Here is a 19267-nt window from a genome sequence, read left to right as displayed (position 1 = left end):
ACACAAGTACTATGACCCTCTTTTCCTGGCTGGAGAATCTAATATCAAGTCTTTAACTCACGCTTTCAAGAGAAGCACAAGGCTTGAGAATGTTGGATTTAACCACCTTTGAGTGCATTGTGAGAATGTCTAGAGTATAGCTACGCATGCAGGTTGAAAGCAGGGGGAAATCAAATTATCTCTACTGCCCCATTTTTTTTCAAATTTTTAAAGCAATTAGTGTCATTATCATAAATATGCCCTTATAGCCACATTTATTTTAACTGCATCTCCTGCTAAAAATGCCATTTCCTATTAATATGCAACTGATAATCAACCAGCTCTCTAAAGTTTTAATTTTGAGAAGTATCTGGAAATGGGATCAGCATGGCAGATCTAGATTCCTGGTATAAAACCAAGAGAAGTTCCCTTTCCCTGACTGTCTCCTCTCTTCCACAGACAATTCAACAAAATCTTGAAGCCCTTTTTTTCCTTTTTCACTCACTGTTCATGCTCTTAAAGTTCACTTGACCTTAATTCCTGATCCTACATTCAGACACATAATGTTTGGGTAAAGGAAAAAAGTAACAGGGCATGGCTCATCTGCAGTGCCAAGAGACAGGCGGGCAGTTACAGAAACCTGCAACGACTGCAAGGAGATGATCCAAAGAGCCTGCTATTGTTTTTACATTATATATTAACTTGGGTTTAAATCCTGAAACATGGATCACTTTCTATGCACAAAGTACACCAGCTGTTTCAGGTGTAGGAACCAAATTTATGCTGACAGTCGATCACAGTTTGCTAGTCATTAACAAATAGTACCTATGTCATTTTCTGCACAAATTACTGTAATTACTGGAAGCAACACAAGATATTCATCTCCTAATAATTCAAATGAAAAGCATTTGCTCCTGTAGATGTACACACCAAGATCTGCCTTAAAGTAGCTATTACTTTTTGATGAGATGTTAAATTTGTTAAGTCTTTGTACTACGTAAATCTGTGCTTTTCCCGCCACTTTTTTTCTGATATAGATTAATTTTTGAAATCTACAGACTTGACACAGGAGAAAATTATTCCAATTCAGGGAGAAATGCTGTTCGCTTTTTATAACATCAGGTGATATATCTTTAACTGAGTATAGCTAAGTTGTCTGCTAAGTTGAATGGCTCTTTGAGACAAATATTTAATAATTTGTCACCAATAAAATGGAGACAGAAGGAGCAGTCTGTCAGTTTGGGATCTTTTTAACAACCATACATGTCAGGGACAGACTCATCAGTTTCTTTTATTTGTCCTCCATCTGATGAGGGAAATTTATCTTCTCATCCCTGTTGCAAAGTTGAACAGAACTACTTTATTGAAAAGCTCTTTGTCAATTATGTTGAAGCTTGAAAATAAAAAATGAAATCAAAGTTCATCTTGCAGCCTCTTATGTATTTGCAGTCAACCCATAAATAATCAATCTGTCATCCATTCAGTTACTTCCTTCTTAAAAAACTGAGAGAAATCAAGGCACAAATGTACATGTAATTTTGCTTTTTTATCTAAGGCCATTTACAGGGACATGATAGTAAAAGTTGAACAGGTATATAAATGATACAGAGAAGGAAAAGAGATGGTGCTTATTCAACAGAAGTAATAAGGCAAAGAGACTCTGAAAATGGATTAATGAGTCATTGCACTTTGCTTTGATTCTTTTTGTCTCTCTGAAACTGTAGTTTTGTCCCTTAGTTCAGTTTACTGATGATGCTGTCTTGCAGCACTCTAGGAAACAAAGTGAAGTAAGCATGTTTTATTTGCTGGTGAGAAGCACCCTGCACTCCCACAGAGTAAAATCAGACACCCGTGCCTTTCTAAAATAGATGAGGACAGGACCTCTAGTGACAGTATGGGGGGTAACAGCTTTAAACTGAAAGAGGGGAGATTTAGATTAAATATAAAGAAGAAATTTTTTATGATGTGGGTGGTGAAATACTGCCACATGTTGCCCAGACGTGGATGCCATCCCTGGAAACATTCAAGACCAGGCTGGACACAGGTCTGAGCAACCTGGTCTAGTTGAAGATGTCCTTGGTCATTGCAAGAAGGCTGGAACTAAATGACCTTTAAAGCTCCCTTCATACCCAAAATATTCATTAATCATTCTATGATTCTATGATTTCTCAGAAATTATGCCAAATATTTTCTAAGGGAATCGTATTCTACCATACCTAACCAGAAAGGGAATGTAAACTCACATTTGAAACACAATTACAAATTTTTTTCAGACTGGTCCCAGACCATTAAAGATTTTCTATGAGCTTGTGCTTAGCAGAATTGAGACTCAGTATAACACTTAAAAAATATGGTTGTTCAAGCCTGAGTTACACCACAGATTTTCTGTGAGTAAGTTTCCCTCTTAATGAGATAACACAAGACCCTGCTGTTAGTCCCTTGAGGGGTTCTAGCTAGGAGTATTAACATAGCCTTTCCATCAGCTATTTCAACTAATAATAAACCCTGAACTTTCTGCAATGCCAGAGCCAGGGTCTAGGTCAGTCTCTGGGAACTATATACGCAGCATTTCCAACAAAAAATGAAACCCTGGGGGAAAGAATGAATGTACTAACACCTTGCTTTATTCACAGACCATTTCTGGGCCCCATTTGGAAAATTTAGGCAGGTTTTTGGATGAAAAGATTAATACCAGTGAGATTCACCCGAAGCTTACAAGACTGATTTTAGCTGTAAAGAAACTCAGCTCTGATAGGGGCTGGACAGAACTGTTTATATGAAGTCAAGAATCAGCATTAAAAGACTTGGTGCAGTCCAAAGCAAAGGAGTTTTTACCAGCCTCCAAATACTGAAACATGCTGGGCCACACACCCTTTGTTGAAGAACCAGCCACCCATCAGATCAAATTGTTCCTAATGAGCATGATCCTGGCTTGAGCAACAGAAAAACTGGAAAGACAGAGAAATGCAGATTAAGAAGCAGATTATCTGTTCTAATATTCAGTAATACTTTCCCATGCACAGAAGTTTCTTTTCTAAAATGTTTTATCCTTCCTAAAGCAAAAAACCATGGAAATGAAAAATATAAAATTACTATTGAGGACAGGCAAAGGACATGGAATTTTTATCTGGAAGACACCCTCTTCATTTCTGCAGATGGAGGATTTAAATAACCCCATGCCTACTCTGTCTTCACAGTACAGTGAAATGAAAAAAAAATTGTTATGGATCTTGGGACAGGAAGAAACTCAATGGATCATTACTCTTCTCAACCTGAAGTAGAAGCAACTACAGTTGCATTATGTCTAACAAATCGCTGTCCAGGTATTTCCCATGCTGCAGACCTGATGTCCTCCCTGGTAATCGATCACATCACAATCCTCACTTCTTCTACATCCAATACAAATCTTGTTCATTATTTGTCTATTAAATTTTGTTTCACACCCTCCCTAGGCAGCACAGAGAGTAAACTCCCTCTTCAAAGACGTGCTGCAAGGCAAGATTGCTATCAGGTGCCCCTAAACTGCCCCCCACCGCCCACTTAGTCTTTGGTATTTCAGATAAAGGCTTCAGATCACTCATTTATTCATTGTAGTACAGGCTTTCTAAATCTCTGATCATTTTTACAGCTTTTTCCTGGAGTCCCTCCAACTGGCATACACCCTTCTTGAAGTGCAAAGCTCAAAGCTTTACCTGTAAAGGATGAAAGGAATGCTCCTATGTCTTATAAATCATACCTCAGTTTATAAAACCAATTATAGCATTTGAATGTTTCCTCACAGCAGGATGTGTAAGAAAGAAGATGTTACAGCTAACAAAGTTCTAGCTACACTTCCACAGGATTCTTTTCCTACAGTTTTATGTTAGCACTATTTAGCAGATTATGTGGTTATTTCTGCTGAAAGCACCTTGCAGTTGTCCTTGCTGAACATCTTTGCTTTTTCACACTACTTTCAGTGTTGAACCCTCCCAACACATGGAGTTATCTGAGAAGAACGAGGAAGAGATGCAGAAAAGAAGTATGGCCTCTTCTGGTTACCATTACTCTTCAACCTTTTTCTAGATGCTTATAAAGAGATTTCCTACTTTTTCCAATATTCTTCTGAGATTCTAAAAGCAAACTGATGGCTTTATAGTCCCTTGGGTCCTCTTGTTCAGTGAAGAGGTGTTTTCTGCTTTATCTTCCCAGTTCTTCACCTCACCTTCTCCCCATGGTTGCTCAAACCCGACTGTTGTCAGCACTCAGACTTCATCAGATAAATTCTGGTGGTCTGTCATCAAGACCATCAGGACCTGTGTGTGTGTGAGTAGCTAACTTCCCTAAGTACTGCCAGACCTATTGCTTCTTCGTTTGAGGCTGAGGTCTTGTCCCTTTGTTGCTGATTTTAATCATGGTACAAACCTTATCAGAGATGACCTTTCTGTGAAAATTGATGCCAGCAAAAAGGTAGGCACTTTTCATATCTTGTCTTGAAAGCACCTACAGTCACAACATCTCTCTGTAGCTGTCAAGTACATCTTTGAAATTACAATCCTGATTTACAGAGGGGGTATGATTTGCTGTAATAGCATTTCAAAGCATAATTTAAAAATAACCCAAATTTCTGAAAGTTATGACATTTGATAATAATTCAAATTTAGAAATGATACACATCTGACCTACAGACTGTGAATAAGATTTACCCCTGACCTACCATTTATTGAGTTTATTTTTCAATTACAGTATATAAAATGTAAATGTGCCTACAATAAACAATTTTACTAAATTATTTGTTGTAATTTTATTTTTCCTTAGTTCTCTCTGTTGTTGAATAATATGCCTTTCTATTAATTTCGTAAGAAAGCCTACAAATTGTTTTGCATAAGAAACAAAACAAAAACCAAAACACAATTTTGAGAAAGAAAACTCTATCATGTCCTTATTTGCAAATATCATTTTCCAAAATAAATATGTCAAGCATGTCTTGGGGCTATTGTTCTTTTAGCTTATGCAACACATCTTTTATCATATCCTAAAGAGTTTTTCTGTCATTATACACTTTTTTACATAAGTTCTAAGATCTTGCTTGGCAAATGTTTATGCCTATCAACCAATAATGACAGGACATTTTTTTTTTCTAAAGAATCCAAAAGCAGGTTTATTATTTGTTCATATAAGTTACTACTCAAAATTCAGAAGCCAGCATCCCAGGTAATGAACACAGAGCTTTGTGCTCTCTAGTGTTTATGGTTTCATGGAGATTCCCTCCACAGATATAACTTGAGTTTTCAAGCTTTCAGAGTTGCATTTTTGTCTGAAACTAGCCACTAAGGACACAAGCATTAAGCTATCTCCTTGCCTTTCTCATATAACAACAGCCAAAATCTGCCCTGGAGGAGGTCACAGCAATTTTTTTCATCTACCAAGCACACAATGCTTAATGTTGGAAAAAAATATCTCAACTTGCCATTGGACCAAGCAGCAGAATTTCTGAATGAAAAAATCTTAAATGAGTCTCTGCAAGATAAGAAGAACAAGTGGTACTCTCATAAATCAATGGCTTTACTGCCCACTTGAAAGAAGAATTGAAGAGCAGCTGCCTATGTGTCAGGGAGCACAACTTTGGCACAGCAAGACCCTACTTTTTTTCTGTAAGAAGCTTGATCTCACTGCATCTGCAATAGAGGAACCTTCACTTCATGTGAAAACTCAGGTGCCCTTTGTACATGTCAGTGATATGACACAGGCAGACCCAGAACACTTGTGCAGTGGGTCCCAGAGCCTGGACTTCCTGGTCTCAAATCTTATGACAGCACAGTTGGAAAAAATTGCCATCTGCACAGACCGGGTGTTCCACGGCCAACAGCGAATGGTCTTCCACCTAAACTCAAAAAAATAGCTGCCATCTCTAGGAGTTCTAATATAATATTTAAAGACACAAACCAACCAACCAAAAAACACTAACTGATGAAGGAAAAGCAGTTCTTCAACGCCACTGGACAAACGTTCTATAATAACAAACGGCAAGTTGAAGCTAAAATACTACAGAGAAATTTCTTTTTGCCAAATGTATTATTTATTTTGTTTTCATTAAGGATAACTAAAATTTTATTTAGAATTTGGAATACTGGAAGAAAAATGAGGATGACAGATCTGCAGAAAGGACTAGGTCATAGTAACGGAAATAGCCAGATGAATGACTACTGCAATTAATCACTTTGGTGTTTGACTTCTAAGACAGCTATTCACTTCAGATGTTGAAAGATGCCTTAATGTAAATCCTTCCTTTTTTTTTTTTCCAACTAGTGCAAACAAAAGAATAATATTGACAATCTAAAATAATTTTTAAATAGGCTGCAGTGTGATATTTTATTTACTGTATCACTTGAACCTCTAAAGCTGCAGCTAGCTTTGTCTCTCCACCATGATTAGAATCTGTACTGCCTTTCTCAGAAGACTTAAAATACTGTCTACCCATGCTTAGGATTACAGGAAAAAAAGAGACAAGAAAACAACAAAACTGAAGAGCTACATCTCCTCAAGCTATAAAAAAGTAATTAAATACAATTTACTCCTTTTAAGGTACTCTTCATGTCAATGCAATATTTTGCTGATGTGTGTTGTCCTCCAGACAGCAGACTTCTTGAGAAAGATCTGGACATCTAAAAACTATCAAGAAGACAGAACTTGCTACATAGATAATTAACTGAACAATAAAGGATGAAAACACTGTTCTGTATTTTCATGTGACTAATATGCACATTTGCCTTTATATTCAAAAATGGACGAAGGTCTCCAAAGGAGGAAACATAAGGACTTTCAGACTACTCAGGTGAAATGAAAGGTGGTGTGTCAATGAACATACTCCACACAGCAGGCTAATCCACATCTTCTGTTGCATCAGGGTGTCACATCAGGCTCCAGAAACAGCTGTCATATAACTGTTTTTTAAAGTAGTGAAAGATCAAGCATAATCGTTCTCTAAAATTTACCTGAAGAATTTAAAACAAGGATCAGATAGGTAGAGGAAAATGGCCAAGAAAACTGCCACTCCCTAGGAAATTCTCACTACTCTGCTAAGAAACAGAAAAAAAAGATGTTGGCCTCCTGTCTACATAAAGACTTTTTTCCATACTCAGCCCAGTAGTTTAGCAAATTATGCCACTGTCCTTCCTGTATTTTGATTTATCATGTATTGGAAATACTGATGAGACAATTAACACTCTGCTGTACTGTCTGCTGCCCTGTCTGCTGCATCTCCTCCTCTCCTCTTGATGAAAATAGCAATGGCAAACATGATGAAAGGGATTCCCCTTTTAACTCTTACACAGCACTCTAGAATGGGGATGGAAATGATGAAACTATTCTCTGACCCAGAAATTTACAACCTAAAGGAAAAAAGGAGTACAAAGACATGTTATAATGGCAAAATTATGAGACTTACTGTATTACATTTAGTCAGGAGAAAACTCTAGAACTGAAAAAGAAGCTGGACAAGATCCATGGGGAATTCCTCACACTTGGCATAGGCAAATAAAAAAAGACACTTAGTCTTTGGGATTTTTAAAAATTACATAGAGTAAAAGGACACAGTGTCAAGTAGAATCCCAAAGGACACACATCACAGTTTTTCATACAACCCCAAGACAAAAGATGTTCCGAGAAACTTTTCAGCAGTGTGCTGGAGATCATTATGTAACTGGGAAATCCATTTAGAAAGCAAGTTCCTTTGAAGCATTTCCACAAGGACGGGATAAATCAAGTACAGAATTTTTAAATGCTCTGCTTTATTGTCACCCAGAAGGATGCCATATGAGCCAAGCTGGAGATGCATCCATCACTCATCCAACAGCTGAGCACAGAGATTAATAAGCCCTTTCTCTAACGGAAGCAATCGAAAATAAAAAAAAAAAAGCTGACATCTTCCTTCTCTCAAATGTTCAGAAAAAAGTTAAGAGTTAAACCTGCGAAGGTGACAAGGACAGCATCAGGGGAATCTAGTATGTCATGCTAACAGCTCTTGATTCTCAGCAAAAGCCAACAGAAGTAACTTTAACCACAGCAAAAGGACCAACACCCCATGACAGAATGATAAAACCCAAGGTCATACTGGAACACCATACCCATTGCTGTGTCAGAGCTGAAGAAACTAGGCAACTGAATAATAATACAAAATTCCTACCTAATTCAGAAAGAACAAGCACAGAAAATTTTGTCAATTGAAATGTCAATGATCTACTTAGCTGCAAAGATGGCTGAATTTGGTCTTATGTGACACAACTTCATAGCACCATCTTCTACCATTTAAGTGCAATTGTAATGAAAAGATGACAGATTTATTTTCCTTCTCCACTGAAAACAAAAAGCAACCAGCCAAAGCTTATTTTTCTTGAAACAAAATCTCCAGTTTGTTGGCATCCAAGCCTACCTGCACATCTATCTTTCCCTGAGCTGGTGCCTTTGCTCTATTGCAGCCACAGTTCATTAAGATGAAATGTGTTCAGCTGAAGCTGCCTCATCAGTAAGTATTGCTGAAGCAATTTAGTAATGATCTTAATGCACAGTGCTGGATTTTTATAGCCATCTCAATTGGCTATTAAAACACAGCACTGCACTTCAAATTGCTACTGCACCACTTCAGAAATAGTTACCATGATGGAGTTGCAGAAGCAATGTTCGTTTCAGTGGAAACCTTACTCTTTGTGAATGATTTCTGGAAAATGATACTTAAAACCTACTATGAGATTAGATGTTCATTTTGCATACGAACACAGGATTCTTAAGACCTGCTTGGAGAGTTCTTAGGAGCTAAATAGTTTCAAGGGAAAAACAGACAAAATACGTGCATATAATTTTGTTGCAGTCTTCCCAGTCATGATGTTTATTTCTTTGCAGCTAATGCAAAATGACACTTATATAGAAAAGGGGAAAATCAGAGTTATCATGAAAATATAAAAGACTTTGAGCAAGTAATATTCTACAGCTCACGGGATAGCTCCAGTTTTAGGTGACACAACCAGCCAGAAGGAGAGATTTTGAATTCCATTTGAAATTTTCCTTTTTGATTTGGAAAATAATTTATTTTATGACTGACTACTAATCTCCAAAGATGGTTGAATTAGGTCTTATGTGACAGCAGGCCGATTCCACCCCTTCCTGTCATTAAACTGCGTTTCTAACAAAAAAACATGACAGATTTACCTCCCTTCTCTGCTAAAGACAAAAAGACTACAGCAAAAGCCTGAAAAACTAGAACTGAAGAGACACTCTAATAACAATAACTATTATTTTGTGAAATTATATATAAGAACTACTCTTCAGGAATGGAAGGAACCACTTCACAGGATCAATGTGGGTTTTTTAAAGAAAAACTTCATATATGGTAATTTACACAAATGAGATGGCAAGTCTTTAGTGACCAAAGGCAGATAATACATTTGATATTTGATTTATACCATAAAGAATATTATAATAGCAGCTGTATGCATTTATCATCATTTAAATTAAAGAACATGATCCTCAGCCTGTGAAATATAAAGGTGCAGATACAACCTACCACATCAAGCATTAGCAATACAAATACGTCAAAATATTGTTGGAAAACAGCAAAGGCTTTTATAGCACTATCACGGAGCTCTCTAATTCTATGATTTTCAAGAGAATACAATTTTCATATGATAAATTATCAGATACTCACATATTCTTACATTAGACAATCCTAACCTTCAGGGAAGCCATGCTTTTTAGTGGTGTTAACTTATAAATGATGGTTTGAGTCACTATCTTAAAACTGGAAAATTATGTATTAGTGTTCGACGGAGCACTTTCTGCTAATTGGAGGAAATACGAGTTCCTTCAAGCAAAGACATTTCACAAAAAATGGTAATTTAGTTTCAGTTGTGGTGGTTTTCTATTTATATCTGAAGTAAGTGATATGGTTACAGTAATATGAAGTGAAGCACTTAAATTAGAGTTGAGAACCAAAATAGTTTGTTAAACCCAGGTTTGAGAAAGTTTGCCTGCTTCCTCATTTTTATACTGTTCTGTCTTCTAAGTTGCCTCATTTTGCTCTGTTTTAGAGAAGGATTCATAGAGCACAGAAGGAAGAGAACATTCAAAATCAGAAGTAAATTCACAGCTGATGAGATCACAAGACTGAAATTCTTCAAAGACTGTAAGAAAAGGTTCTGGTCAAAATGTGAAAAAACTATTTTGTTGAAAACACTGGACCTAACAAAACATTTCTTAATTTCTTAATTTAGAAAATTTCTGCCTAACTTACCATAAAACCCTCCATTTCCACATGCTAAAGTTTGCTATAGCATATTTAGTGTCTCTTAAATTAGAGAAAATAGACCATTAAAGTAGTGGGAGTAATAGCTGCAATAATAATAAAAAAAAAAAACCAACCAAAAAAAAAAAAAAAAAAAGTACCATCATCAGTCTGAAGCAAGCACTTGCAATCAGTTATCAAACAGCAAGATCTGAAAGCTCTCACTGTTCTCTGAAATTGGAAAATAAATAATTAGGGTTCTTTGCTTGCAAAAAGCCCCTTCTTTCATTTTAAGTGCTGTACCTATTACCTGAGATAAAAAGGTAACTTATGACTTTGCTGTGCTAGATAAAAGTGGTAAGTTTCCTCCTTTCCTTACTGAAAGCAGCACTTGTAAAAAAATTTCTTTTTTAATCAACCCTCTATTCTACTATTCTGAATTGAACTTTTCTTTTTCAGCAGACATTTTGAAATATACATAATTGAACTGTATTTTTGTTTCAGCTGTATATTTCAGTTGTCGTTGCAAGCTGGGATCTGTGAAACAGAACACAAGGTATTTCCAATAAAGCCATCAATCCAAACTAAAATAGGTCTATTCTTATGAAAAAAGAAGCATGAAACTCTAGGAAGCTACAGATGGTAAAGGACTACAGGACATTTCAGTAACAATTCAAGATAAATCTACAGTGAAATCATACCTTATGCTGATGGTGAAAAATCTCTGCATCTTCTCAAGAAAATCCCATAACATATCAGAGTCAAAAAATACACTGCTTAAACCATAATGATTCTTTTTTTTTAATTATACTAAGAAAGCTTCGTAACCATCCACTGAATTTATTTAGTGTCATCAAGAATAAAACAAAGAGTTACAGGAAAAGGAAATCTACCATGTGCCACTGAGTCGCTTCAGTTCACCACAGAACACAATGAAATGGAAACTCTGGAACTGGTTATGCCCAATGACGTAGTCTAACACTTAGACAGATATAACTCTCAAAATAAATGTGCATTATGCCCTTTATAGCAACCCCATTTTATTTTTGAGTATTTCATTGAGATATCTGGTTTAGGAGCTTAGTCTTTGCTGATTAAGAAATTTAAGATAAGGATAGCCTTCCAGAGGGAGATGGAGAATTGGGCTGAACAGTGCTTAAAAGATGCATTAATTTTCAATCCGGAGCCCCAAAACATAACAAGACTCCAAATGGATTAAAAGAAAAGCTTTGATATGGCCCTAATTCTGAGAGCAGGAAGAGTAGAGAATTAAGTGCCCCTAAATATGTTTTGTTAAGCACACAAAGCAGGGTGGGGTGGACCTCATGAGAATGTGCCACTGCCTGAATACACCAGGAATGACCAAAAAGCATGCTTATAGAAAACAAAAAAGTGACAGAGCTACTGGTCTGTCCAGAGCCTTTTCATCTAAAATGCAGTGACCAAAAGGGCTGCTCCAGTCATCACGGCAAGATCCCGACAGAGCTCAAATGCTGTAATGATAGGCACTATTATCATGAAGGGTGTGGGAAAGTAATCCCACTTCTCTGTGACTTTATCCTCAGGCCACCAGAATACCCAGACAGCAAAAGTAGCTGTCCTTTACGTCGTTCCTTTTTTGGGTGTTTTTAAGTCTGACCTTTCTCCTTTCAAGTTTCCTGGTCCTCAGCTGCTCCACTTCACATACCCCGAACTTCCTTTCTGCAGTTTTGCTGTCTTTTAAGACATCACATTTCCTATAGAGGTGAGGTCAGAATTTTATTATCTGATCCAACACTGCTGTTACTAGAATCCTTATTTTCTGCCTTTGTTTTTTTCTTCTGGTATATTATATCAGAGCTTAAATTATCAGGTAGGTGGGCACGCAGGTAGGCAACGTATTACATGACCTCTGTGTTGCCCCAAATTTCTGACTGCCAGAAATTTTCTACAATGGTAGAAATAAATTTTTCTGCTGATTATTTAAAAATGAAATTTTAAAACATCGAGTTTAATTTCTATAACTAATTGTGCGTCAGCATATTACACAATGCTTCTGGGTTTAGTAAAAGTATATTTGGAGTGTGATAGGACAGCATGAAAATCTCGAGGTCAGTGGAACTCCTTTGGTTTAAAGTCCTCCAGTCCAATGCAATGAAATGGGACTGAGCCCTGGAACCCCTGAACAGTGACTGAAGTTCACAGTTCCCTGCACATACATGGCTCTTTGCAGGGTCTTACAGGAAGCTAATGCACAAGTTATATTACAAAGCCAGACAGCACCATTAAATTGCTTTGTTTTGAATGCTTGCACTTTTTTTGCTCCCCAGGAACAAACACTGCAGTGTGAGCAATCCATTCTCATTACTGCTAGTCTTGTTTCAATACAGAGCAAGCATATGACTTAATGACAGGATTTTTAGTAGTGTCTAAATCCCAATGATTTTCAGTAAGAAAGCTGCATGTAAATCTTTCCTCTGTTACAGCTGCCAGCCACTGCAGAGATGCTGGCTGCTAAAACCGGCAGTGACCTGGAAGTGACTGAAATAAAATACTTACTGTTGGCCACTCAATCCTTTGCAAAGCCATACAGTGAACTGGATGCCTGACTGAAGAGACATGCAAGAGGCATACAAAAGACAATCTCCCAAGCACATGAAAGAGAGGAAGAGCCTGCAAGGATGACAGTCAGCAATTATCTTCAAGACACAGCCTATGGCTATCTGCCAGTATTAGCAATCAGGTATGTCAAAGTGATGATCAGTTTAAATGCCTACACAGCTGCAGCTCTCTTTGAATGCTTGACTTTCCTGTTACACAACTCATTTGTGTCTTTGTTTACCTCCTTTCCCCCCAAAAATAAAACTAAGGGTTACAGGGCTTAGCACATGATGCTAGGAGAGCTTTTTTTGTAAAGCAACAAGAACACCTGCATGGGGATCCGCATTCAGAAGGGACCTCCTGGCAGCACACTACCATGTCCTTCCCCGTCATATGCCCAAAGCCATCACCAGACAATGTTTATTTAACATCTTATGTTCAGGATACATTCACCAAGTTAATCAATGTCTTTCATATGGTGGTTGCTACCTACAAAAATTAACACCCATTAAAAAACCCCAACTAACCTATATGGACTAATAACTTGTAAAAGCCCTCATCCTGAATATCTCATATGAAATTAAAAGGAGCTCTACATAAAAAAGCCTTGCAAATTTCCTTCTTTACCGACTTCAAGTACTGAAAGATATAATCTACTACACATAGACAGGCAAGCTAGGGATCTCTGAGTTTATTTGGCATTATGGAAGCCAAGACTTGCTTTCATGTGGTAAATTCTCAGAGCAGTAAGGAATGAACTCAGTAAATGCTGGGTTATACACTGACAGAGACAGTCAGGAAAAGAACTGAAGACATATTTGGTACTCCAAGTTTGGTATGGAACAACCTTCTCGTCTAAAAAACAGATTTACTTTATTAACTTTGTGAGTACGAAAGAAGGAATGGTGCGGAAGCCACCATGCTGGTGTTCAGGTCCTGCTCTGGACACCAAAATGCCCCAATTTGACTCTGAGAAGTAAGAAACACTGTTTATATAAGTACTGTGGTTCTTACACTGCACAGTAATGGTTTGAAAGACTGGTTCACAGATAAATCACCTGAAATATGAGGAGATAAGCATCACAGGAGTGACATCACAGGCCAAGAGTCACAGGTTTTATTCTCAACTTCTGCTATGAGTTTGATGCCCCTCAACAGATAATTTTTCATGGAAGATTTTGAAAAAAAAAATCAAAGAAAAACTGCTACAGCTATTAAAAATAGTATTGGTAAGGTTTTCATCCCAACTATAATTTTTTTTTAAATTTTTTATTTTTTACCTGTGTATATACAGAAAGCATAACAGAGCATGTTTCCTTACTGCCTGAATTATGAAGGTAAAACCCCTGGCTTTTGCAGAAAACTAGCACATCAACGTATTTTTTATCCAAGTTTCCAGTGAAATTGTTTCTATAAAAGTAAAAATAATAAAAAAATATATTCAACCCAGCAATAAAATTCATTATTTACAGCACTTATCTGTAGTAAACCTCATATAAGAATATAGCTACAAAATATGTTTTCAGCAGTAGGCAGCAAAAGTTCTTTAGCTTGCCATAAAAGGCACGTTTTTGGTGTCCATTCTGTTTTATGAAAATAATTGTAAAAAGAAATAGTTTCAGGCATACACTCAAAACAAACACCATGCAAACCCATTATTAGATAATGATTGCCTCTCTTGTCGGTTTCCACAATGTAGCAAAAATTTGGTCACGGTGAATACTTTTCCTGTTTCATCACAACCAGAAAGGACATGTTAATTTTAGTTTCTTTAGCCTTAGGTCTCTTCAAAATGACTATCATATCACACACTTAGTTTAATTCCACATCTCTAAAAACACTGCCTGCACTTCTACTCTGAGTTCATATGCACACAAAATACCATTAGAGATGCTTTTCTATTAGGAAAACAATCCAGCATTGCAACTGACCGCAAGAATTCAGACATCTGGGGATTTACCATCAGATGCGTGTTTAAATATATCTTACTCTTCTCCAAGAGCAGAGCATAACAAATACACTGCAGTGTCAAATAGTGCACTGTTTCCAGTGTTGCACTATCTTTGCTAAGTATTAGAGGTCAATCTCAACAATATGTCTCAATATATTAAATATAGTCCACTACTGGTATAAAAAATGGAGAAGCATACTATAATATTCACATGAGAGGACATGTAAGGGAGAACACTGAAAAAGCTGCAGATTATTCACTATAGATAAAACAGGGAGAGTAATCTCATGTGCACTGCATATATCAAGATATATGCTAATGTCTTCATTTCATATATATATATATACACATTTATCAAAGACCTGCTTATGAAATAGCTATTATGGATGAAAAAAAAATTAACTGCTGCTCATTCTATTCACATCTACTGTGAAAATCTACATTTTCTTTGTCCAGAAATTAGCTATGAAGAAAAATGCTTCTAGAAAGAAATTTGGCTTTTTGTTCTGTAACCAGAAGGTTCTGCTAGAAGAGATAAAGCTGACTTAGACTAGTGAAGGTTTTGTGCTGGATTTCCATATAATTTTGAAGGATAAAATAAAATAAATTCCCCTATGTATCTGGGTAAGTTGGTATTCTTGTCTTCATGTTCCAAAGATAACTCTAGAAGAAACCATTATGAAGGTACAGAGGATAAGCTAGATAATCAAAAAACCTTCTGAAAAAAGGAAGAATTCAGAAACTCCGCATTCAACAGAACCTTAAATGAAAGTCAAAGGTCTCAGTAGAGGAACTTTAAAGGTAGTATGTGTGCTGCCAATGTAAAGCATAGTATCTCTGTGTCTCTTTAGAAGGTAATGAGCCATCTCTGCAGTAAACATCAAACGAAGCAAACCACAACTCCTTGAACTCCTTTATATTTCAGGAAGAGATGTAACCATGAATTCAAGTTATACCAGCCTAAATTAACTCCATTTCAGTATGTGACAGGTCAACCAGTTAGCAAATCAACAAGGTCAGATGCCATTTAAGCCACAAGAGAGGTTAAACATCAAGTTTAAAATGGAGGTTTTTTCATTTTCTTATCTACCTTTAGGTCCTTTGAACAACTTGATCTCTACCACGGTCTCCAGTATAGGTCTTCTTCGCCGGACGTACAATCGCACTATGGAACCAGCCTCCTTTAGGGCCTCCACGGCTTTGCTGTGTGAGACTTCTGACACATCAACCTCGTTCACTCGCAAGATGCAATCGTTGACCCTACAAGAAAAACAAAGAACCACAGGTACTGAATGCTTCAGCTGTTACTTTGGACTGAACAGAGTTTTGTCACTAGTGCTGTAAAATGAAGACTACTTCACTGGGAATCACAGAATCACGGAACATGATGAGCTGGAAGGGACCCACAAGGATCGTCAAGTCCAAGTCTGGCAGGTGACAGACTTAACGCCATATGCTTCACAAGCAATGAGACAGAGCACTCAGTCCTTCCAAAAGACATACCTGATTCAAACTGGAGTCTACCTAATCATTCACACCTACCATCTTCCTTCATAAATTGGGGTTACATGCACTATAGTGATAGAAATCAGTAATAAACAACTTGTCTTTGCAGACTTCATTAAAACAGTTCTGACTACAAAATGTAATTGCTTTAAAACACTCATGCTGCATGGTATTACTACTACAGTTGCTCTTACGGAAATCTCATCGTGTAACACAAAAGTTATCATAGTAAAAATGCTGTCCTACAAAAAGCAAACAATTTAAAAGAGAATGCTTGATGCTACATAACTTAAACTCTTTATGTTTTCAACATTGACTGTAGGCTACAAGATCTGCTGTATGGTAATAGCTTTGTTTTTTTCTTATTAGAATACTAATAAAATTCCCTCATAGTTTTACTTTGAGCATTTACTACAGCATGTGAGGATAAACATATAATCACCCTCAATGTCCTGGTTAGATAGAGTTGTATTCTCCTTATCTGACAGATTTGTCCTAGTTGGAAAGGAAATCTACAACTTAAGAGCAGTAAAATCCATCTCCAAAGCAGCAGGCTAATGACTTAACTACTGGGCCATCCTTTTTTTGCAAATGAGGATAAGAGAAAAGAGCAAATTCCAAAGAACTAGATTAATTGAGACTCTACTGCTCTTCTGGAGTACATTTGTTGTGAGGTGCTCTAAGTACTTTGGGTACAGAAGAAAAAGGCATACTGTAAATGAATGTGTTCTTTTGCATGTCTCAAAGGACAATGAGTGAAGCAAATATGGGTTGCTAAAAATATTTCCATTTCTGCTGTGTTTCTATACATAAAAATCAACTATCAAATGTTACTCTTTACAGCAAAAGATCGCTTGATCGTAGTATTGATCAGGAGTCTTAGTACATGGAGGGAGAATGAAGCTTTACCTAAGTTTATCAGAATTCTGCGAATTTACAGTGGTTTTTATCATACTCTTGTGCTGCTGATTTTGTTTAAAATGAAGCCAAATCAATACAACAAAAAATGCAGTCATTTGAAACTGGCCAAACTTGGAAAGGACACAAAGTCGATACTCCCCTTCTGAGAAAAAGTACTATAACACAAGGTTTCCAGATGTCATTCAATGGTTGGGTTTGGTGGTATGCTCCAACAGTGGAAGTTTTCATGGTTGGGAGGGGCTTTAAGCAACCTGGTCTTATGGGAAGTGTCACTGCCCAAGGCTGGGAATGATGGAACTAAAGGATCTTTAAGGTCTCTTCCAACCCAAAACAAACTATGCTACTATGATTCTATGCCTTTCCACACCTGTAGGGTTTTTTCTCCCTCATAAGGACATTAATTTTTCATTTTCAATAAATAAATACAATATTCAAGAACTTACATGCTGCAACAATATAAACCTAAAAGGATAAAAGCAAAAAACGTCAGGAAACCCAGTTTGAGAAAATCCTTTCAGATTATTAAGTGCATGGTCTTATCCCTTAGGGATAAAATTATTCTGCCCTTGCAAACAACTCCCCAGTGTGTTTTCCTGGCTTTATATTCACATGACAAGCATATGACAAAATTTTATTTTTGTGATTTCTTTTCCCATTTATTGGTGGATATGCACTATACCTGTAAGTTAGTTTCGGATCCTTACAGACCTCTATGCCAAGGAGAAGATCTGCCTCATAATCCAACATAGCACAATACAAGTCCAGCGGAAGAGATCCTAGTAGTTTCACCAATACATACAGTAGTTGTATTGTCATATAATCAGAGAAAGATTTGGCTTGGGAGGGACCTCATGCATCTTTATGGCCCTTCTCTGTACTTGCTCCAATAAGCCTTTCCTTAGAAGCCCCCAGAGCTGGATGCAGTGCTCCAGGTGGGGCCTCACAAGGGCAGAGTAGAGGGGAAGAATCCTGTCCCTTGCCCTGCTGCCCACACTGCTTTGAATGCAGCCCAGGACAGGTTTGGGTTTTTGGGCTGCCAGTGCACATTGCCAGCTCATGTTGAGCTTCTCATCCATCAATACCCCAAGTCGTTCTTCTCAGGGCTGCTCTCAAATATTATGCACACACTTAGATTTATTTAAGTCTGTAGAATCCCCAAATTAGGTAATAAATTAGAATGAGTTACGCAGCTTTTCATATGGCACACTAGCTCATCTAAGTTCTTTAACGCAATGAACATATTCTACCAGACTTTTGTAGTATAAATCTGATATGAAGGACCCCAGACAGTTAAATATAGAACACATCCAAAACAGTTACAACTAATGGAAGAAATATGAGACATCCTTTGTTGTTAAGGGAGAAAGTCAGGGACTCAGGTTACTGATAGTTGTCGCTATCTTCAAAGCAAATAAGGGCTTGTATTAAGGAAAAAAACCTATTTTTAAGGGCTTAAATTTCACTGTATTCATGTGAGTTTGATTTTTACTGTTTTCAAGAAACTGTGCAGACATACTTGAGAAGCTGATAAACGCTTCAGTCAACTTTTAAGTAAACAAGACGAGTAAAATCCTTAGGCACTTACTGGATATATAGTAGGTGACAACTGGTAATGATCATTCTGTTCCCTTGTTCTGTGCAATATGGTGCCCTGAAGGGAAACCCAAAGCAGCATAGTGTGGCAGCTAAGAGCCCCAGAAGACCAAATGGTCCTGCCAACACACATTAGCCCACTTGCAGCTCCATAACAAAGATAGCTGGAACCAACTATAGACTCAAGAACAAGGGAATAATCTGTACTCTGTGGATCAACACCATGGCACTGACTCCTGCAGTAATCCACAGGTCTTAGTAATCATCCAGCCACCTCCAGCCTAACTGGTATTAATAGGACAACCCTGCTTTTCAAAAGTAGAATTACCATGCCTTCCACTGCAGAATGGCCAACATTAATAGATTCTTTCTAACCAAAGCTGGCTTTTTTCAGTTGCCACCTCAGAAAAACTCAAATTGATATGGACTTTATTTATTCTTTAGTCAGAGCATAGAAATCAAGGTAAAAATAGGTATTATGGGAG

The 19267-nt window shown here is 37.2% G+C and overlaps 1 protein-coding gene across 6 annotated transcripts in view; it reads right to left on the bottom strand.

Moving 5' to 3' along the window:
* The window catches only part of DLG2 (discs large MAGUK scaffold protein 2), a gene marked incomplete at both ends in the record, with an annotated part of 992680 nt that overhangs the window by 286024 nt on the left and 687389 nt on the right, over positions 1-19267 (bottom strand). For all 6 annotated transcript variants that reach the window (XM_082277305.1, XM_082277307.1, XM_082277308.1 and 3 more), the window contains one exon: positions 15853-16022. In XM_082277305.1, the coding sequence (XP_082133431.1) occupies positions 15853-16022 (170 nt within the window). The remainder of the gene's footprint in view (positions 1-15852; positions 16023-19267) is intronic.

This window comes from Coloeus monedula (genome assembly GCF_965178545.1).
Source record: "Coloeus monedula genome assembly, chromosome: 3".
Classification (NCBI taxonomy): domain Eukaryota; kingdom Metazoa; phylum Chordata; class Aves; order Passeriformes; family Corvidae; genus Coloeus; species Coloeus monedula.
Note: the sequence above shows the minus strand (reverse complement) of the source record. Positions and strands in the feature narration are given on the sequence as shown.